This window comes from Aphis gossypii, chromosome X, assembly GCF_020184175.1.
Source record: "Aphis gossypii isolate Hap1 chromosome X, ASM2018417v2, whole genome shotgun sequence".
NCBI lineage: Eukaryota > Metazoa > Arthropoda > Insecta > Hemiptera > Aphididae > Aphis > Aphis gossypii.
In genome coordinates, this window is record NC_065533.1 from 34705547 (window position 1) to 34729159 (window position 23613).

General features: G+C 31.9%; 1 protein-coding gene and 1 non-coding gene across 4 annotated transcripts; both read right to left on the bottom strand.

Moving 5' to 3' along the window:
• Positions 1–862: 862 nt before the first annotated feature.
• On the bottom strand, positions 863–981 carry LOC114129766 (5S ribosomal RNA). The gene has a single exon (XR_003592864.2). It is a non-coding gene; the product is annotated as a 5S ribosomal RNA (ribosomal RNA).
• A 6799-nt stretch (positions 982–7780) lies between these two features.
• On the bottom strand, positions 7781–23572 carry LOC114129733 (protein MON2 homolog). 3 transcript variants are annotated; one of them, XM_027994553.2, is made up of 28 exons: positions 23361–23528; positions 22902–23282; positions 22622–22792; positions 22351–22533; positions 21884–22258; positions 21658–21783; positions 19783–20085; positions 19364–19637; positions 19124–19283; positions 18022–18384; positions 17537–17922; positions 17310–17446; positions 16790–17146; positions 16504–16716; positions 15860–16035; positions 15559–15721; positions 14001–14250; positions 13776–13897; positions 13483–13680; positions 13267–13401; positions 12684–13147; positions 11932–12451; positions 11703–11840; positions 10827–11152; positions 10495–10730; positions 10010–10361; positions 9501–9580; positions 7781–9062 (listed from the first exon to the last, which is right to left on the bottom strand). In XM_027994553.2, the coding sequence occupies exons 2-28, from the start codon at positions 23049–23051 to the stop codon at positions 8881–8883; spliced, it is 6540 nt and encodes a 2179-aa protein (XP_027850354.2). In that variant the 5' UTR covers positions 23052–23282; positions 23361–23528; the 3' UTR covers positions 7781–8880. The 3 variants fall into 3 exon arrangements, with proteins under 3 accessions (XP_027850354.2, XP_050061209.1, XP_027850355.2); XM_050205252.1 differs by having other exon boundaries at positions 22902–23572; XM_027994554.2 differs by having other exon boundaries at positions 19124–19280; positions 22902–23529.
• Between the last annotated feature and the right edge of the window lie 41 nt (positions 23573–23613).

The following is a 23613-nucleotide window of genomic DNA, read 5'->3' on the forward strand; positions in this document are numbered from 1 at the left end:
CTCGTACTTACACACTTATAGATACTTTATAAATTCCATCGTATCGTTCACGTCTTACCCGCAGAGACCAAAATTACACTCGCTCTTAAAATTCTATCGTGTTCAATTATTACATTGATTATCATATATTTTTCCACAGTCTTCTGTCGATATTCGTAGTCTAATCTATTGAAATTGACATCAGGGCCGACATGAAGGCGGTTCGAGCTACACGGTGGCACAAGGCCCTGCGCATTAAAAAGCCTCGCAGGCTCAGCCCATGCCAAAATTAAAGTTTTGAACATTTTTAATACGTTGAAAACTGATTAAAAACTGATATAGGCAATATGGTTTCGGGCTTGGCTCATTAATTCATTCACACGACACGTAGGTAATGATAACGTAACAGCTAGTACAATGTTGATAAGTAATGGCTACAACGATGAGTTATTCCAATAATATTATTGATACCTTGTTCTATAACGAAATTACAGTACCTATACGGCTATACCTATATTCGTTAGAAATAACGTCGTTTACTTATTACTTATTATGTATATTATATTTTAATAATGCGCCATGTTTATCATTTTTCTGATGAACAATCACTGAACAGGTTTCGCAAAAACAATTCACACTTAGCCCCGATATTCACCAAACCGGACCGGCTAATTATATTATAATATTTAATTGTACAATAATAAATATTAAATATTTCTGTAATTGTTGGAACGTTATAAATATTATAAAAAAAATAGCAATTATAGTAAATGAATAAATAGTTAAAAAAAATATATATATATTATTTTAATAGTACTAAAATTCCCGTAAGATATAAAAATTAATAATAATTATATTTTAAGAGTATTGATAATATAAAAAAAGCCAACAGCACGTAGTGTTCCCAAGCGGTCACCCATCCAAGTACTAACTACGCCCGACGTTGCTTAACTTCAGTGATCGGACGAGAACTGGTGCATTCAACGTGGTATGGTCGTTGGCAAAGGCCACTTATTACAAGAGTTAATATAACCATAGAATAGATTAAATAACTACCGTCTTAATAATGCGATAAACCACAATAATCTGATCAAATAAAATCATATTATTGTATGATGTTTAGGTAAGTTAAATATATTCAACCGTTTCGATCATTCTAAGATGTTCCCATCGACGAGCAACATACTTAATCGGTAAAGAGCACGAAGTTAATTTTGATCATACCATATCTTATGATTCTATTCACTACCTATAGGAAGTAGGTACCTAGGGGCTAGGACACCAACTTACCCAATATTTAATATTTATGTGCCAACAGAAGTGGTGCGAACTGCGAAACAATTTAACACATTAACTTAGATATTAAACGCGTCACCAGGGTATTTAATCAACAACAAGTAACAATATTCCAGAGCTCAACTACATTTAGGTACCTAGGTATAGTAAGTAGTAGGCACTAGGCACCTACCTAATATTCCGTTTAAGTTGAGGCCACTTTGACGGTCTTTCGTCCATGACTTGAATGGATTATTAGCTTATACTTCCAAAGTTGAAACTCATAGGTATAATCGGTGGCTAGTACGCATATCCGAATCGGAATAAGAGGAGAGGACCATGCGGGGGGGGGGCGTATATATTTTGTGCCCGTTTCCGTGTAGACACATACCGCGTTGCAACGGGCATGGACCAATTGCGCCTAAAACAAAATTTTTATACTAGGGTCAATATACCAATTGCGCTGCATATATTTTACGGTTAGTGTACCAATTGCGCTCTTTATATTTTACGGTCAATATAGTACATACCAATTGCGCTTGAATTTAAATTAATTATATTATTCTAAATTGCCATGCTCAAATTATTATTTGAAAAATTATTATTATTGTTAAAACATGCAAAATACAAATAAGTCGGCAAGTGGGTACCGCTCTGCTGTACATTAGGGGGTGGGGTGGACCTCGGACTAGGGTAGATAAAATTTGAATGCAATGATAAGTATCATTGTATACGAAAAACGATTCTGAACGGAGATGATTTGTCAGTCTATAATATATTATAATTAAATATTGTCATATATTCTATTTTGAAACAAATATTCCGATTTCATAAAAATTTAAAACTCAAACGCTTAAAACATTTTTCCTATAATGACTCTTAAAATTTTCGTAAAATCGTTTAAATCGTTATCGTTACGCAATTTCATAAAAATTTAAAATTCAAACACTCATAAAAATTTTTTGTCTGAATCCGGTAAAGTTTTTTTTACAGATATTTGAAGAAAACCTTGTACCAAATTTTCAAAACTTAGTTATAAAAGAAAAAAATTTTATGATTTTTCAACTTCAAAATTACTTGCAAATTTTCGCGTTTTCGACAGATTTCGTAAAAATTTGAACTATAAACGCTTATAAAAAAAAATTGTGACTAACGATTTTTAATTTTTTTTAGCTACATTAAAAACAACAACTCATAAGGAACCTTGTATTAAATTTTCAAAACTTTTTGGTCATCCAAAAATTTTTTATCGACACTTTAAAAATATTTTTTCAGAAAAATTGAAAATTTCAGTGGTCTATAAATAACTCAAAAAAAGTCAAAATTTTTTGAAAATTTAACTATATACGGATACCACTGACATTAACATTTAGTGAAAATTTCAAGTATTTTCAGTGATTAGTTTTTGAATTACAACCATAAAAAAAAATCGATTTGGTCGAAAACTGGTTTTGCGTAAAAATTCCCGTTTTTCCGTCATTTTTTTTTGGTTTTTCCCGGCGCTTTTGAAAACTATTGGAAATTTTTTACTTTTGACCCCCCAAAGTACAAACTACATTCACTTTCCTATCCGAAACAGGGTCCACTTTTTAAAATCGGAGCACTTTTACTGCTCCAAAACGTGGTGACAGACACAAAAATAAAAAAATTTAAAAAAAACACACATCATTGTAAAATCAATACATTCTTCACTCCGTTCAGAATCTAATATTATGATTACCATAAACTCAAAATCTTATTACTTTATGTCTTATGTTTTAATATATTTTTTAACAGTGTAATATTATATATATTAATATAGGGAATTTTATGAAACGTTATTATTATTCCGCACATATTTTGATTACGGAAGTACGCATTTGAGTGATGGACGAAAACAAGTTTTCATTATCATCGGATATATTTTATCAGCCTCATTGTTTCGTTGCACACAATATACTGTAGATAGAAGAACACATTGATGATACCCATTATAAATATAAATCATATTGATAGGTACCCAATACTTATGTCTTGTTAATCGTTTAGTATACGTTTTAGTTGTTTGACGTTACAATATGGATCGTTTTACAAAAGCTTTTAGTGAAAAAGGTAAACCGTTATTAGTTCTTGACGAGTTTAAGTTCCGAAAATGTACTATTTCAAAAAATGGAATAAAATAGAGATGTACAATTAAATCGTGTATTTCGAATTTTTTATGTGATGTGAGTGAAACGGTGCTTTTAAAATCGAATTTTGATCATAACCACGAAGGGAGTTCAAATATTAATAGATAAATTGTTGCTAATTCATTAAAAAGAAAAGCAACAGACCAAGTTACAACACGACCACTAAAACTAATTCGGAATGAAGTGCGTTAGATTTAACATTAAACGATGTACATTCTATACGACGAAGCGTTTATCGTACTCGTAGAAAAACGCTACCACCTTTACCGAAAAATGTAACCAAAGTGCATACAGCTTTAAATAATTTGGATACAAATACATACGAGGGTGAGAATTTATTGCTTATAAACGACAATATGTTGAATATAATATGTTTTTCCACCAAATCAAACTTAGAATTTTTATGTAGTTGTGACAAAATATTTGTCGATGGAACATTTGAATTTTGTTCTAAATATTTTTACCAACTTTTTACAATACATGGTTCAAAAAATACCATCTAATATAGAAGTATAAAAACATGATAAATAATAACAGTGTGGAGAATAAAAATAAGATATAAAATAAATGAATAAATAAAAACATTTATCTAACTTCCCATAATATGGCAAACTTTTTGTAAGTTAATTTAAATGGTATAACACTTTTAATTTATTGTACTTAGTTGAGTAATGTTGACCCCACAAAGCTATGTTTACCCAGACAAATTCTTATTATTTTATTTTGTTGTAACTGAAATGGTTTGATTACATTTTCAAGTGTGCTACCCCAGATCCTAATGTCTTATTGGAACACTGCCTGATAAAAAGACAAATATAGATACAATTCTCATGCGGTATTGTGGTAAAATGAAACGCAGTTTATAAAAATTATGAACTGATATGCGCGGGCGATTTATTAAATAATTTATACGTAGATTTAACCTCAAATGATTATTGAAAATAACACCCATCATGGTTGAAATATATTGTATATTTAACCATGGTAACACCTAAATATATAATAGGTATACTTTGTATTCTTAGAATTGTATGACTAATATTTAAGTTATTACATATATTTTCATCGTTTTCAAAAAAGAGAATTGTTAATTCGTTTAAAGGAATATTTGTGCTATTAATAATGAAAGTCAAATAAAAAGTCTTAAATATTCAGTGACAATTGCATGTATGTAAGTAAATGTTTAACTTTATTTAGTTCATATGTTGTTTTAGCATGAACATGTCTTGCCTGAAGATAGCCGACACATTGTATCATCTGGGTATGTTCCCTGTGAACTTGCCTAACCAAATTATAGACTTTTGTTTATTATTTCATAATTAGGTAAAATGTATAATACTACATATGCATTTTTTGTAGCTCCAGTCGGACGCTAGCCACACTTTGACCACGTCCTACGCATTGACGCACAGCAAGTTCAAGTCAACGTCGACGTGCGCGCGATACTCCCGGGCCATCGTGGCCTTCCAGGACGCGTTGCCGTCCTTTTGCTCGATCGTCATCAGCGTCCTCCTGGACGACTGTATCGTGTCCAACAAGTGCTTGTACGCCGCTTCCAGCATCTTTTCCTCGTCCTTGATGATGGGCTTCCCGCATTTTTCTCCTCAGCGTATTTTTGAAAATGTAAGGATTATAATATTATCTATTAAGTAGGTTATATTTATCCATTCAACAAGAATAGAATACTTTGAATTACCTATAGGTAATTGGCAGTGATTGTTTACTAAAAATATTAACTAGTAATAAATAATAATTATGTTAACATTTATGATATTAATTGTTAAATCAATTAAATTGAGATTTCAAGTATAATTATTTCTACGAGTTTTTTATGTTATCATAAAATAAAATTAGAATAAAATATATATTTTTTACAATTAATTCAAATTTAAAAAATTAAAAAAAAAATTAACTTAAGGGTTCTAATATTATTAGTTATTACGTACATATATAGTTTGAAAAATGGTCACTATATTCCACTTATATTTTCTTTACTGCCAAATAAATTACCAAGTACATATGAATATTTATTTCGAGTTTTAATTAGTAAATGTGCAACATTCAATATTGATTTAAATCCAAAAACAGCCATTGCCGATTTCGAACAAGGTATACATTTTGCAGTAAAACAAGTCTGGCCTTCAATACTTTTAGTAGGGTGTCGATTTCATTTATCACAAGCTTGGTGGAATAATATTCAAAGTTGTGGACTGCAAACAGAGTATAAAAATTAACAATCCTAATTCTGAAGTAGGAAAATGGCTTCATTTAGTTTTTGGTTTATCACTTTTTTCACACGAAGAAGTGGAGGATGTGTTTGTAGAAGAACTAATGACGATTCAGCCAATTCATTCAAATCTAACTAAATTTACTAATTATCTCGTTAAAAACTATATATCATCTAATTCTACATTTCCTTCAAAACTGTGGGCGTCCAATTCAATAAGCTGTGAATGTACAACTATAATGTATGTGAAGCTTTTCACGCTTCATTTTCTACAAACTTTTATTCTCCCCATCCAAATATTTTTGTCTTTTTAAAAGTTATTATTGAAACGCAGACTACCACGTACATTGCAATAAATAGTATAGAACAGGAAAAATATATTTCTAATAGAGCATATTTAAAAAAAAAATTAACAATTAATTTTTATATATCGATAAATACTAATCTGGCGAAATTAGTAGAAACGAATTTTTAAAAATTGTGTGTTATCATTATTGTAAAAACGTTTAAATGTGAATTATAATATTATTATGTACCTATTAATTTAATTTTGAATAATTGACAATCAAACTTGTGACCAGTTAGTGTACACACCTATTAATTTATTTGTGTTATATATATTTTTTTTTAAATCAGCATATTATTATTATACCTCGTGGTGACCAAATTCATTATTTTAAAATAATTGTAAACTTGTGACTGGTTAGTGTATCTATTCATTTATTTGTATTATACATTTTTTAAATCATAATGTTATTAATTATTATTATACCTCGTGGTGAAACATTTATAAAGCATGAAAATACAAACGTTATGATTACCAGCTTAAACTATTATTATTATTATTATATATTTATGATTTAACCACCTATTCTCTTATTATTATTAATGTTATTTTATTTTAGTTTTCATTAACTTAACTGTATAAAGCCTATACGTTTCACCGACTTGGAAGACTTTTACTTTTAACTCGCAAAAAAATCGGTTATTAACTAACTAATAAGTTTTCCTTAGGTATTGTAAAATATATTGAGCGCAATTGGTACATCGACCCTAAAATGTTTAGAGCGCAATTGATATATGAAAAGGTAACTTTAAGCGCAATTGGTAAACTCCCGTTGCAACCACCATAGTTTTTGATTGATTAAGCACCACCGGCGTAGCTCAAGATTTTTTTATGAATATGGTCGGTACCGTGATAGAAAGATTTATTAACAGATATAATCATATTTATTCATCATATTCACATTGATCATGGACGATTAAGTGTGCGATTAGGATACCAACTCGTTTTAAAAAGAAAAACAATAAAAAAAAGACTAGGTAACAAAAGATATTGTGGATGTTCGATTCAAAGCCGAACATTCGTGCCGAATATTTTTATATTTCCCATGCTAAAATGTAAAGAAAATACATGCAATCATATGATTTTTTTTGTATATTTCTGTAAGTATCTACATAATAGTATGCTGTACTCGGTGCCTATAATATAATTATTATTGAACCAACTTTATACTTACGATTTTTGCGCAATACCAGTTTTCGACAAAATTATTATTGTGTAATAATTAAAAAACAATAAACGATCGCCGATATAGGTAAATATAAATTATTAATTTGTTAAAGGTATCTATACTGCCAATATAACCATTAATAGAATTAAATATAGGTACAATTAAATGTCTGAAAATGAAAATGCAAATACAATTTATTATATTAATTGTTCTAAATAGGTACTTAATATTTTAAATACTTCCTAATAACTATTATAAGACAATATAACAGGAATATTATGTTTTTTCTTTTTTTAATGAATAATATTTCTACTGTCAAAAACCAAATCTCTCTTTTTAGAGTTTGGGCAACTATGGATATTTGAGCGAAAACTATAGTACGCCCAATAAAACACACTCCTTGCAGAGAAAGACCGCCACGAAATGGAGTGATGGATATAATACGTATATCCCAAGTAAAAATAAATAGGTAGGTAGGTAGATGAAACAACTACAACTGTAGACAAATTAAACAACAGCTAGAGATCTTTGCATGGAGGAACTTGGTTAAAGCAGTATACAACATAAATAACTTGTAAGAGCCAAGAGGTAAAAAAAAAAAAAATATTATCAGAACATAAATAATCAGTTTTGTTTTATTATATTTACACACTCACACTTCACGTAATACAATATAAAATAATAGTAGTAAAACGTCAATATTTTCTACAACAATCATACTTAATTTAATATTACATATTAATATGTTGTACAAAGTATATAGTTATTATCGCGTTTAGCGGTGAGAGTAGTATCTATATAGTCGGTAGTAATAATACTACATATAACATAATATATTATAATATTATAGAAAAAAATGTACACAAATACATAACTGTATTAATGTGCATTCAAGTATTACAATAAAAATAAAAAATAGACTCTCGTCTGGAATCCTCCCACGGTATAAATATTATAAATACAAATGTCCAAAAATCGTTGACGAGGACGGAAATGATATAATCGTCTTCATCGCTATATAAAATAATAATTATAATAATAATATGGCCACCACCGCCGTGGTGTTTTACACTACACGTCTTATTATTCATTAGGCATATACCTATTTGCGTTTAGCGTTATCCAGACAATCACGATCATCGTAATACCGTACATACCATACATTAATGTAATTTTTAAGCTGATCGTTCAATAGGTATATTTTGCACGGTCACGGTTAACTATTAACGTCAGTTAACGTGTAAACATAATGTATAGTGCATACAGTACAACGATAACGATATAACTAAAACAATAATAATAATAATAATAATGACGATAACAATATATAACCGTAAACGCTATTCGCCGAGCTATTTAAGGTTTAATATAGATACAACTGCACTGGGCTAATTAAATTAAATCAACATTTGAGTGACGATGACGAAGGTAATCATGACAATAATAATAATAATAAAAATAATAATGATAATTATAGGTAATAGGTATTAGGTAGGTACATAATATAAATAATTCACAAACGAAAACACGTGTTATTTGTGATTGGCAGCAGCGGCGGCGGCAAAGGCTTCGACGAAGAAAAGAAAAGAAACAATAATAATAATTACCTAGTGAAGGAAAAAAAACAAAAAACGATTATAAATTATGAAGGCGTGCGAGAAGCAGCGAGAGAAGGAATGTCTCCGAGTGGCGGCGATAGTGTCAACCTTCGGAGTTATTATTGTTGAGCGTCGGCAGCGGTCGAGGGCGGCGCCTTGAGCAACAGGTCGCCGTACTGAAGTAGAGCTTCGGTCAGCGAGTCCGTGACCTGAGGTGACGAACAACATTGTTGAGTGTGTGGTACGCACCGCACGAGGCATGGATACAGTCTGATCAACTGGTCCCAAACGGCTTTGCTCACTGGTATGATATGAATCAAAAACAAAAAAAAAAAATTGCAAGTGGTTAGCGCATACGTCTGATAGTTTCGAATGCGCGCGACAACAATTTTAGAGTTGGTGGCATGTAACAGACATCCGATAGTGGACTCAAAAGGGAGAGGGTTAGCAGCAAAGTGGGCATTAATCCCCCCTCAAAAACGTAATTATATAATTTTGTTGGTTTTCTATAAATTAAATTGATTGGAGATTTGCTGAGCTTAGACTAATTCACTACCTCGATTAATGCAATAATAGAATTTTAATGTGTAAGAACAATGGCGCGTAAACCAATATAGACAAAAAAATTATCGATATATTGTCATACCGTTACATTGATCACTTTATACTATTATATTACATAACATATTTATTTAATTGTTATTCTTTAACCGTCATTAAAAGGTCTGTTGGTTCTTACCTTTGTCGGGAGTCTTTTTCAACGACACAATGAGTGTAGCAATCGCTTTCAGGACAAATGATATTTCTGACATGCGATACCTACACAAAATACAGTTCATTCATAATAATATTTTTAGACATTAAATAGAAACAGTAAAAGAAATATAGTTTGTCCACGTTAGTCCTCTTATACGTATTTTTTAAATACTATTTTATACATAACAACAATATCAAGAAACTTTTAAAATATATAATGTTTTGTATTTAAAATGAAAATGTTTATTTTTAATTTTGTATTCTTAACGAATCTGAGTTAATCAATTAAATTAACTAGGTTATTATTGATGATATTTAAAAAAACGAATAATTAATTTTAGTTAAGTATTCATATAGTGATGAATAATAATCTAAAGGTTTTAGATGGAAGTTTCTACTGAAGAACGTATACGAGTACAAACGCGGCGAGGGATGTAATTTAAATGTTTTATAAATCAGTATATTATTGATAAATGGTTATTGTATATTGACCTAGGTAACGGACATTTCCCAGTCAAACTTTGATCGTGACAGAACTTCTCAACAACCTCCTGGAATCTGTGCAGCAATGCTGTAACTGCGAGTTTGCCAGTAATTAGTTCGGCGTCCGCGTAGGATTCGTTACCGCCACTGTTCACGGTTGACGCCGCAGTATCCGTTGGCGGAGGTGACGATGATGATAGGCCATCTACCAATGAAAATTGCAATAGCGTTTCAAAACATACTTTGGCGAACTGTTCTCGTAAGAGAGATGGCGGCGAGAAACCGCCGACGCTAGAGCCCGTAACGACACCGCCAGAGACACCTCCATCACGGCAATCCACCATCATCATCGTATCATATCCTGTTAAAACCACACCCATCAATAACACCAATTAGTACACGACAACAAGACCTTTGAAGCGCCAAAGATATTGTGAAACAACAGCGTCTATATATTTATTTATTTTTCATGTATTTCGGATAAAAACACGTACCACCACTGCCGTACGGATAGTTGGGCAATGTCGACGCGGTGGTAGTGGACAACACCGAGCCTCGGTTCAATAACACCACCACTCGCATGATGAACTCTCTAGGCACGTTGGTCGATTGTGAAAGTATTTCGTCTTTCAGGAACTCCACCAGCTGACAGTCGATTATCACGGAATCGTTTTCATCGTTGTCGTCCACCATTTTGTTGCTTTTCAACATCGTCGACGCTGGAGGCAAGCTGCACATCACAACGGAGCAAAAACAAATTATGAGTTTGACATGAATAACAAAACATTTTTTTTATGTGCGTAACAATAAATGCGTGTATACGAACTTTTTTGGGAACAATATATCTTCTAGAACGGAACCAAGCGGTGACCAGATAGAAATATAATCGTCTCCAGCGGAATCCCGAGCTAGCGGCACGCCCACTGACAGCACATTCATCAGCCCGACTACCAGTAGTTTCCAGGTATTTTGTTGCTGTTGCTGACGTCGTCGCACTAACATGAGATGCTGTTGTTGTTGCTGTTGAACGTGTTGCTGCTGCTGTTGTTGCGTGTTTCCTGACGATAAGGGAGTAACGTCCATGTGGTAATGGAATGACGGAGTAGGTGTTGGATAAGAGGAGTATCGGCCAGCAAGAGGTACAGAAAACACCTGCGTGGAGAATGAAAAAATAATTAACTACCTCATAAGTTTAAATTTCAAAAAGTATTTATTAGAATTTTACGTAATATATATAAAAAAAAGAAAAACTAAAATATTTAAACTTATAATAAACGTCAAAAATTCAAAAACACAGCAATTGTTTAGATAAAAGTAAAAAATCGTATTTTTATCAAAATAAAAAAAAATAATTCGTAAAAAATAAGAATAATTGAAATGATTCTTTGAAATGTGTATCTACATCCAAATGGTAATGATTATGGATTAAGGTAAACTAAAATTTGGGAGCATTAAATAAAAATAGTTGTATATTGTATTCTTTAAAATGTAATCGTCTTATGTAAATTAGAATACATACTAAAATAACGTACTTAAAAAACAACAAAAACATACTATAGAGACAGCTTCATAGTGAGTAACAGATTTCTGTACGACAATGAAGTTAAGGAATCTATAGATTGTTATAATTTTATAATTTACTAAGCACAGAGAAATTAAATAAATAATGTTTTACCGCGCACACGAGTCAACTATAATTTACCTCAATGATTCGTCTCAAAATCTCGCCTTTAACTACACATGTTTCGGCTGCTGTCATTCCATATAAATCAACAATCATGAGCACTGCTTTTTCACCAAACGCTACGTAATTTGAATCGATAGCCACCGCTGCTGCGAACTGTATTATTAAATAAGGACAAAAAAATAAATAAATAAAATGAAAATAATATAAATGTACATAACTATACCCAGAAAAGGTGAACTCGTACCTTATTGTGATGGTGAAAGTGGTCGACCGCCGCTGTACCATTTGTCAATTGCTGTCGTTCGACACCGGTGTTGGATACCGAAGGCGGTAGCGGAGGGCACACGAAACGACAGAATTTTAACAGTTGATCAAAGAGAGGACACAGAAATCTCTGGACCAATTGACTCCGTTGCTTTTGCTGCTCTATCGACGTCATTGAGTTCTTCTTGTCGAGGTCACCACCGTCATTACGTACCGGCGTATTATCAGCGGTAATAGATGACGAAGGTACTGCACCATTAAATTCTTCGTCGTCGAAAATCAATGTTTCTCGTTCTAATGTTTCCAGACATTGTAAAATCTCGTCCTGTAATCGGGTCAACTGTTGTTGACTATAGCTGCCACCGTAGTAATTCTGTTGTTGCTGTTGGGGGTGATAGTACTGATGATGGTGATCAGACAGAACCACCGCCGCTGATCCGTCAACAGCAGCTGCCGCGTCCAATACTCGAAAGAGATCTTTTAGATCTTGGTCGGTAAACCTTAAAATATAATGATGTGTAAAAATACACAAATTAAAACTTTTCAAGCTCTATTAAAAAAATTGTGCGAATATAGATATTTAAAAAATGTAAAACTCTCAAAAGCTAAATATTGTGATGATAAATACAAAATAAAAATGATAAACCTATGTTAATGTTAAACCAATATTACCACATTATAAAAAATGAAATTACTTTAAAAGAGACATTCCGTGGAATTAGGTGAACGTACCTGGTTTTGATGCGAGTAAATATTAACGGAAATATTTGCAACAGGGCCGTTAAAAATTTCTGTTTGTGTTGTAGAGACTGATGATACTGTTGTTGTGGCTGCTGATATTCGCGACGACGACGGTCTTCTGATCCGGCCGCTGTCGACCCGCTACTGGCAGTCGTCGACGGCGGGTTAGTGGGACTTTCAACAACAGTCGTTTCAGTAGCAGCTGTTGCGATTCGCATCCACACAGTCCATGTACATGTCCAAATTTCATTTTCAACCAATGAAGACGGTGCCATTGCAGGTGCAGCCGATCCAGCAATCCCGTTTTTACTTTGCCAATCTTCTTCTCGAGACAACCGATCCTCAGGCGCTGCATTTTTATCGTTTGGAGTCATATTCGTACCATCACCAACGTTACTAGAGTTGCTATAGACCATTAAGAGTTCGTGCAACGAACGCAACCCAGCCAGCGATACCTAAAATAAAAAAAATAATATACACAGTATAAACAAGTATACAAAGAAAGTTTTTCGAAAAATCAAACGATAATAAAATAAATATCTCCTGAACTATACTTAATATATTATATACAAACCTCCACATTTTTATTCAAAGCTGCTTTTTCCATGTATTCCAACAGCAAGGTCCATGCCTTGACAAAATCTCCACCCATCGTCATCGAGTATTTCTCTGCGTTAAACACCCTGGCTAGACCATACAGCGTAGATACCTATAGAACATATAAAAATTAGGAATACCATTTTTACATCTCCATTGATCATAGAAAATCAAAATCAAATATTCATCTAACCTGCGTTTCTGCCCATTGCTTTTGATCAGTATTCCGGGAATGGTGTATCAGAATCGTACCACCACCAGCCGATCCACTTCCACCACTCCCTCCACCACTATTGCCACTTGAACCATCGGAAGCCGCAACCGTGTTGCATGTAGAATCACTGGCTGACTCGCAGAGCATTTGTACTTTGTTCATTAGCGGAAACAGTACCTATAAAACGACCAAAATATTATCTCACATTCACACAATAATTATAAACAATAGCTACACAGAATATATACAACGAATAAAATGTATTCTATTACCTGCCACAGAACAGCATTCCATGACGACGGAGTCAATAAGTTTGCATGTGCCGAAATCGTTGATAACAACGTTTGTCCAGCTGACTTTCTAACGGCGGGTCTGGGATCGATACATAGTTCACCTGAAAAACACATTGGAATGACAAAAGTAATATTTTTGAGAAATTATTTTTATGCAATTTTCAACAAATGATAACAAAGATAAATGTATATTTGTATACTCACCCAATTTGGTAAACAAGCACATCCATAATTTATCAAATTCGGACATTTCGGCTAGCGTAGTGACACCTGGAAAATCGGGATATACCAGTTCTTGAGGATCATTCAACGTAATTCCCGACATTGTTGCATCTAATGTGTTACCATCAGTCAATCCTTCACCACTGGCACCTCGTTTCACATTATTATCTCCTCCACTGTTGTTACAAAGCAGTTTGTCTTTATTATCTTTGAAATAATCAGCAACGTTCCACTGTATATGCATAAAAACAACATTTGTTTTTGGTAAACATTTCAATATTTCAAAGCATAACTATAATGATGCAATAGCTTAAAAAGCTTAGGAGGGGAGTTTTTGTGTTCAAAGTTTAAATTGACCTAATATGACATATAAAGTAAAGTTCAAAAACTAGAATACATAATACATATTAACTACGTAGTGTAAACCTTTGGCAATATGAACAGAGTAATGAATAATTTATTCACCTTAAATATTAATTCATACAAACGGCAGGTGAATTAAAAAATAATAATAATTAATTGTATAATTATAATTTTAAGCTAATAATGTTGGTACAATCCAACCAATGTATCAAACATTTCAAATAGTTCAAATATACAGAGATAATTCTAGAAGTAAAAATCAAATTATACTAATCTAAAATAAAAATTGTTTATTAAATATTTTCTGAATTATTAATTATATATTTGAAAAATTTTAATATTTAATTTAACATTGATTTAAACTGTTTATTAAACTAATTTGATTTTAGGTAACATTTATAAATTCAAAATATTTTTCTGGTGTTGTATTAACATTCATTTTAAAAACATTTAATTAAAATAACTATTTTTAAAATTTAGACTATGTATCAAAAAATAATTGTACATAAACTATTTCATACAATTATTTTTTTGTACGACAATTTATTTTTTAAAAATATGTATTAGGTACTGTGTGCATTTATTCATCATAATTATCTATAATTTTTATGTTATCAAAGTATGTGCTTTACCTACTCAACTAAAGATAAAATACAAATTTTTTACTCTTGTAATTGAGGAATGAACATTTTAAGTAATATTTAACATTATTCAATAGGTATGGATGGTCTTCCCCTTACCTATATAATGTATTCATTATCTGTTTTTGGTACTTTAATTGTCTATATAGATATCTAATTGATAAGACGTTTTTTCCAGTTAAGTGCAAGGATATTAAGTGATATTGTGTGTAATATTAAAATAACAATGTGAGGGTTTCCGGTATTATTATTCATATTCTGAAGTTAACTTGGATATTTTAAAACATTAAATAAACTGTAAGTATTTTATATCTGATATTTACTTAACATTAACATCACATCAACAAATAAATTTGGTAAATATATGTTTTAAGCTGAATACTGTCTTAAGATAAGTTTGAGTTACCTTAGCTGATTTAAACATTCCAATTACATAACTTAATACATATTTGTAAATATTTTATGAATTTTAAGTAGTATTAATATTTTAATGGCTAGTAACAAGTGGTTTGTTTTCAACAAAAATAAATAATTACCATTAATCCTAATGCTGTCAACGATATGTTCAAGTCACGTGTTTGCATTCCAAATTTTGCTGTGGTTTCCAGACACAAAGGTAAGCATTTGCATGGCATCAGTGGCAAAAAATCAGTGAGTACCAGTTCTAAACACTGGAATGCTATCCTTATAAGGTTCTCTCTAAACAATTAAAACATTAATCAATCTTCAATACTGTTCAACAATCATTATCAATAATATTAATATATAAGTATAATATACATATATTGTAATAATCATAAAAATATAGTATAATGAAATAAAATAATAAGACATTACCCATGACGGTCAGATACAGCACCAACTATGTTCAATACTAACGGCCAACCATGCGACAATGTCTGCCCTGATCCATGCAGTACTTGCAATACACATTCCAATTGTCGTTGTCTGACATCACCATTCATATTTAATGACAATTGTGATAATGGACTTAGTAACAATATTTGTAGTTTCTATTAAATGTGTATCAATCAATAATAATTTTGACAGTAAAAATTTCTTTAGTAAATATAATATTTATTATTTTTATTTTTATAAAATAATACAGTCAACTTGTGGTATAACAAATTTCAAAGGAATGTAAAAGAAGTTTGTTATACCATGAATATGTTACATTGTTATTGTATAAAATATCTAGATATTTTCAAAAGATTGATAGTTTCATTTATTACATCAAGATTTAGTTATGCCAAGCTTCATTATATCACAAATTGACTGTAATATTGTAATCGGTACAAGAATTTGTTTTTAAAAATAATTTGTAATAATTTAATAAAATATGATCCAGAAAGGTTAATTATTCAACTATCATAATTCAGTGTAGTTATTTTGAGAGCTTTTTATAGTATCCTTCCATCATAACAAATTAATGTACCTACCAATTAATTTAGATAAAAGTGGTAAATCATGAGTATACTAACTTGATTATCTTTTAGTGGAGGCTGATATTTATATTGTAAAGCCGCTTTCACCAGGTATGTTATAGCTTCAACACCCCATTCACGCATTCTAATGTGTGGATGCTGGCATACATCCAACAAGTGATTAGTCACAGGTCTCCAAAGTATGTCAATACGTGAAAGATTAACTAATCCAGTTTCCAAAAGTTTAGCAACGGCAAACAATGATGGTTCCTGTAGATGTATAGAGCAAATCAATTAACATACATAAAAAAATAATAGTCACTAATGTAACAATAAAAATTACCCGATTGCAATAGGCCAACTCCATTGCTTCATGTGACAACTTGCACAGAGCATCAATTAAATGATGGAGAGCGACATCATCCAAATAACGACTGGACTCAAAGAGCCGACTGAGCATGGTTGAAAGTACAGGGAGGTCAGCTGCCATAACAGCCGTTGTTATGACAGCAACATTTGATGACGAAGTTGTTGACACTGAAGAAGTAGATGATGACAATGAGCCAACAACTGTACCATCTGCAGCAGTGGCAGAATTGGTGACACTTGAGTGTCTACTTGGCACTGATGTAGCAGCACTATTTCCTGCTTTAAGACTACCGCCTGTTGATGGTTTCAAGCCTAATATCCAGACAAGATGCTGTGAAAAAATAAAATAAATAATTGTTAAATGTTATCTAGTTATTTAGAACTTAACTAATACAATCACTAATAACAAAAAAAGTAATAGTCATGGTATATTAATAGTTGATACATTAAACGTATAATAAAGAATAAGAATATAGAAATAAATGATTCAATACCTGCAGAGTGGTTAACACCAAATGCCAAGATGATCCTAGGATGGAACCATGGCAATGTGCCAATACCAATAGAGCACGCATGCATTGTAGATTCTTAGCAGTAAGCATGACAGGCCCATGATTCTGTAGTGAGGTACCTACAAAGTCCAATAAACAAAACCAATAATATAAATTTAACTAGAAAAAAATTGTGTATGGTACATAAATATAAGTTGAAATAGTATTACTCGATGGAGATGATGACATAGTCTGCAGAACAGAGGAAGGAGTAGCCAACGGAGTTCCCACAGCTACTATGACTTGCTGTTGTTGCTTATAGTCAGCTGATTCTGGGCCATACCCACCTCCAGTTGCATTGTTGTATTGTTGGTGATGATGGTCATCATACATTGTTGCAGAAGTGGAGTATTGTACTGTTGATGATGATGATTGACCTACACAACAAGTATTAATAGCTCCACTAAATACTGTCAGGTTGTAATGCGGTGGTAAGCATGCACGACACACGGCTGTAATAAAGGCATCACGTGGTCCCCGCATATCCAACAGACCACATAGGCCAATATATGCTTGCATCGCTTTTAGCATGTTTTCCGTGATTCCTTCGTCAGTACTACAACATAATAATACAAATTAGACAATGGCAAAGACACATACAATACTATATGATGAAACTACTTAACAATAATCAAAGAGTAAAATTAATACACACCATGACTCAATTAGTGGACAAAATGTTGTTAGTAGTCCATACCAACTACTGTTTATAATCTGTTCATGTAATGGAGATATCTTAACACCAGTAGTTTTATTTTGTTCATCATTGCCATTATTATCTTCTGGAGTATTATTTTGGATAATACCGTCAGTATGCTGTTGGTGACCACGGCCATTGTCTTCAACATTAGATGATACTGTAGTGGTTGAAGGCGAAAATACAACGGATTGATGTATGTCAGGACGCACTTCAATTTGAATAGCACGAACTGCGTCTACTAGGCATGCATATGCCACAGATACACCATACCCATCAGCCACTTGTGGTGGTTCATCGTGTTTATCATTCATTTCCAGGCTATTTAAAATTAAATTAAAATTAAAAATTATATTAATACAACTCGATTACATTTATATATTGACTGATTTTTTGATTATTAAAGCATAATGAGTAAATTTAAGAATGGGTATTTTTGACATTAGCCCTTCTTGCACCAAGCCACAGATATACATGATTTATTTTCACACCACTAAGGTAGAATATACTTAAAAAAAAACGCAATTTAAAATATTCAATTATCATTGAATTCCTGTTTGTATACTTTATTTAATTAAATGCATTATTGATACACTATATTATATCATTACCATTACTTAATAAATATAAAAATTATAATAGAAAGAATATTAAATTTAAGTAAGGTAATAATGTAATATTTTTCAAACTAATAATGGCTGATAGTATAAAAAATTTACCCATAACTATAGTCAAATAAATGCTTATTATGGTTTATGGGAAGATATGATTACTTTTAAATAAGGATAAATAATTAAATATTATACATAATTAACATAACAAAGACCAATACAATTTTAGACATATTTTTTATAATATTATATAATCAACTTGTAAAATAGTTAACCTTATTTTTGTGAGCCAAAAACACTGTGAGTATAAGCCAACCTATAGTAACCTATAGGATTTAAAAAAAGATGCTAAAAACAACAGTCAAGTCCCAAGGAATCTATAATATCTTATACTAAAATCATATCAGTAGTTTCTTGATCAATTGATAATAATATAATATGCTACTCACTAGATGGATTTAGCTTGACCAGTTGGTAACTGAATCACTACTGGTAGCCATACACCGTTACGACTAAAAAACCCTGGTTGTGGTGACACACCGGGCCCAACCGGCATGCCAGCCAATACAGTTGGTGACTGTCCTTGGAGTGCTGCGTTTGCAGTTGCTGCTGAATATATAAAATAGTATTTGATATTATTATCAGCATTATGTATGTAAGTTACAGTAAACAAAATTATAAGTACACACCCATCATAGCAGCATTATTCATAGAACTGCCACCTGACACCACCATGGCAGGATTAAATAATGATTGCACGTATCCAGCTAATGAGTCAATTATATCACGAAATATCTTAGTACTGTGTAATTTGAGATCATAACATGCACAAAATGCAGCTAATAGTCCAGGTTCGACCACCAGCCGATGTAACACCTCCAAAGCGACAGATCGTTGCCATGCAGGTTTGTCAGCATCCAAAAACTTGACAATCAATGACAAGAATATCTCGCACTCAGTAACCTAAAGAGAATAACAAACAAATACATCACTTTTTGTTTTTTTTTTTTTTTTGTTAATAATAATCTTCATCACTGATGATCTTAGTTAAAATGATTTTTGAAATCTAACAAGTAAAATAATTTCACTAAGTTAACTACATACGTACCAATAACTTATGGTATTTGCGAACCAATATTGATACGAGACGCAACAGTCGTACTGTAATAGCATAATGTGGCCTATCATCACCGCGGTGGTTTGAGGTAGGACTACCAGCACCACCAGTAACACCCATCATCATTACTGAAGAGTTATTATTGCCAGAAACAGATGTAGCATTGGTTCCGGTATTGGTGATCGTGTTTCTCCTAGCACTATTATTACCACTATGATGCTTGATATTGGGAGAAAATAGCTTAATGACTAATGCACAGACACGTTCTTTTAATAGGTACCTAAATTCCACGTGCTAAAAAAAAAAAAAAAAATGGTTAATATAAAACATCTATATGCTTTAAACTATACTATGATATATTCATTATCTATTCACAATACAATATTATTAATTATTTCAGCTTAATTTTAAAAATAACTGTAATTGAATTTATTTTAAAATATTAAAAGTATAAATAAAATGGAAAAATATAATATGAATTATTATTATAATATATATTAATTATCCTAGTTATAATTGTATAATCTGCCCTCTACATTAACATAAATGAAATTTTAAAAATTGTTAAGTACTAATAATATAATAATAATTATAATTTAAAATTATCACTAAAATATTTTATCAACCACATAGGAATATTCTTATTTTAAAATTATTGGTATTTATAATATAAATATGCACAAAAATATAAAAATATTAAAAAATTAGCTTATTTTATTAATAATATCTTAAACATTAAAAGGGGGTTAAAGAAATAAATTTATATGTAAACAATCCAAATATTAATAATATTATATTAAAATTATATACAAATGTTACTAAATTTCTTTGATAAAGTAAAATTACACTAACTTTTATAAAATAGTGTATCTTCAAACAATGGGAATAAGTTTAGTTACTCAAGATATTTAAATTTCACGTTTGACGTATTTGTACCATTATTATCTTTATAAAATGTCATAAGGTATTGAAAAGATTAAGATATTATTTTAAAAAGAATAAGACAAGTAATTTGTTTACTTTTAAAATGTCCGATCAGAATAGTTTGGGTAAACAACTTGTGATATGAAATCAACACAAATAGTCTTATTCAGGATAACTTACTATTGTTTTTACTATATTTATTTTAGTCCTACCATGACTTAATAGATGCAAACCAGTAGATATTGATGAAAAATTATTAGCATTTTTAAAATAACAAATATGTTTATAAAAGCTATATACACATGAAGCATCTACTGGGATACTTTATTTTATAAATAACATATTAAATAGAATGGGGTAAGGTAATCTTTTTAAGAAAACTATTTTATATTTGATGTTTTCAATTATATTTTACGGATCTTTTTTTTTTATGATATAGAACAACAATTTTTCTTTGCACTCATGTGTCAATAAATGTTTTTTTAGGCATAGGTTATTTAAATTAGGCTTAATATTTATACAATTTTAAAGCTTACATGAAAGAAATATCATAAAAACCAATAAAATCATAAGTCAAGTATTTTCTTATTTAATTAATTAACATCTAATTTGGGTAATTAAATTTGTATACTCACAATAGTATATTATAATTATTATCATAATTTATAATGTTTATTATTTAGTATTTATTAATAGATCAAATTGAAAGATATTAAAATATGAAATGGAACTTTTTTAGTTTGTAAGATGATTCTTGTTTAAATAGCATAATTAAAACTTAGTAATATATTTGAAAATATTTGGTATGTAAAATATAAAAAAAAATGTTCCAAGTACACATAAATTCAGTTATATTAAGCCATTTAAAGAATGTTGACGTTTTGTTTACTGTCTTTATAAAAACTGAAGACAAGATTTGGAATGAACATAAAAATTAATTACTTTAAAAAACACAGGCTGAAAATCAGAAAGCACAGACTCCAGTAATTCCAGACCAAATGTCTTGGTCATATCTTTCATTCCCACTAGCCAATTTGGACGATCGGTATTCACCAATCGCACGAGATCCTGTGAAAATACAGAATTAAGAATGAATTATAACATACAGTAAAGATGAAAAACCTATTGAAAAACAATAAGTCATAATTATTTTTAAACTAAAATATACCTGGAACATATTATATGCATCTGCTGCACATGGACCCAATGAAGACACTGCAGCAATAGTATCGTTTCCACTTACATTGCTACCATTATATTGATGATGGTGATGATGCAGTTGTGGCAATGGTTGAGTTCTATTACTTTGCTGATGCCTGTGATCTTGTGAAGGAGTAGAGGATTCTATACCATTTTTTTGCTGCTGTGCATTATACTCGTTATCGTCTTCATTGCAGTCTTTAAGTTGCTGCTCAAGCTGTTCATCTTCATGCATAACACGTTCAAATACTAGAGCTACAAGCTGACGTACAGTAGCACCGGCAGTGTTGATGACAGCTTGCGAGTCCTTGGTATAATGTAGTCGAAAACACAACACCAAATTCTGTAATAAATATACATGACCATAATTAGTAAATAAAAATTTGGTGCGTACATAATTTTTACTACCAAATGTTGTTAAAACATTATAATTACCCTAGCTAAAGTTTCACCGCGCACCACACAATCAGTGGTCAATAACAATGTGACACTCTGTAATACTTTTACGTGTTCAGTCCCCGACTCCATTAGCATCCACAAGGTATCAGTTATGTAACGAGCACCTTTTTGGTCAACTGCTCGGTGTGTGATTAATTTCTGAATGGTTCCCAGACACATCTATATCATTTTGAAATGACATAAGAAAATAATTAGGTAACATAATATGGTTATTAAATACACAGCTAAAATGTAATATTGTACAGACCTTAACAATTTTTGGCTCCTTGGTCTCACAGCCCTGCACAACAGGATATAGTATTTGATTGACGACATAATAAATCTGGTGATGATGATGGTGTGATTGTTGTTGTTGTTGTAAGTGATCGGTCGCGACAGCAGCAGAGTTTCTCAGTTTGACAATGGCCTCTTCAGACGCCTGAAACGAATACATTATAATATTATCATCAGAATGCAGCGGGCAGTTTTTCATTGGGAAACAATCACAGTATGAGTGTACACAAAAACAATGGTCAAATCGTACTTACCTCTTTGATCTGAGGATATTTTTTCTTCGTCTCCATGGACAAGCTCTTGAAGTCGTTTTGCAGCGATTCCAATAGCCTGATGGCATTTTCGTTGTCAGTGACGGATGACGACGGCGAAGACGTGCCGCCGGCCGGACGACGGTGAGCCATGACGGTCGGTGGCCGTGCGAGGCCGACCGTTCTCTCTCGTCAAACCTAACTAATCTTATCTTTGCCAACAGCGTGTATGAATCTCTCACTCAATCCAGACGAGGAGGATCGCCTACCACGGATCGGCCGTCTTGGTCGATGGTGCGAGACACGACAATGGCGCCTGTCTACACAGCCGACCCACTGTGTAAACGATAATGTTACCCGGCACGCTCACAAAACGGTAGGCACCTGTGAGAGAAATAAAATCGTCGTAAAATGTTGGACGTAGACTCGCACGAACGCAGTAGAGTAGTCTCACACTCTCACCGAAAGTTGGTTTCTGTTCGCTGACAACGGCGACGGCGATCGACGATAACAATGATAGAAAAAAAAACGTAGGTAATCTGTAATCTGCGGCGGCGGTGGCATTAATATTGACGTTGTCGACTTGTCGTCGCCGCCGCTGCCCCTGGAGTGTAATCGTGGTCAACTGTCGCTGTAGAACCAGTGCACATTGATAGTGGTCGTGGTAGTAGTGGTCGCAGGCGTCGTGATAATAAACTAATTATGTCAACAATAA

Coding starts and splice junctions, on each gene's coding strand:
- LOC114129733 (XM_050205252.1), bottom strand. CDS start 23,051: ATGGCTCACCGTCGTCCGGCCGGCGGCACGTCTTCGCCGTCGTCATCC. Junction 16,036..16,503: donor CTCCACTAAAAGATAATCAA/GTTAGTATACTC, acceptor CACATTTAATAG/AAACTACAAATATTGTTACT. Junction 9,581..10,009: donor GGGAAATGTCCGTTACCTAG/GTCAATATACAA, acceptor TATTTTGTGTAG/GTATCGCATGTCAGAAATAT.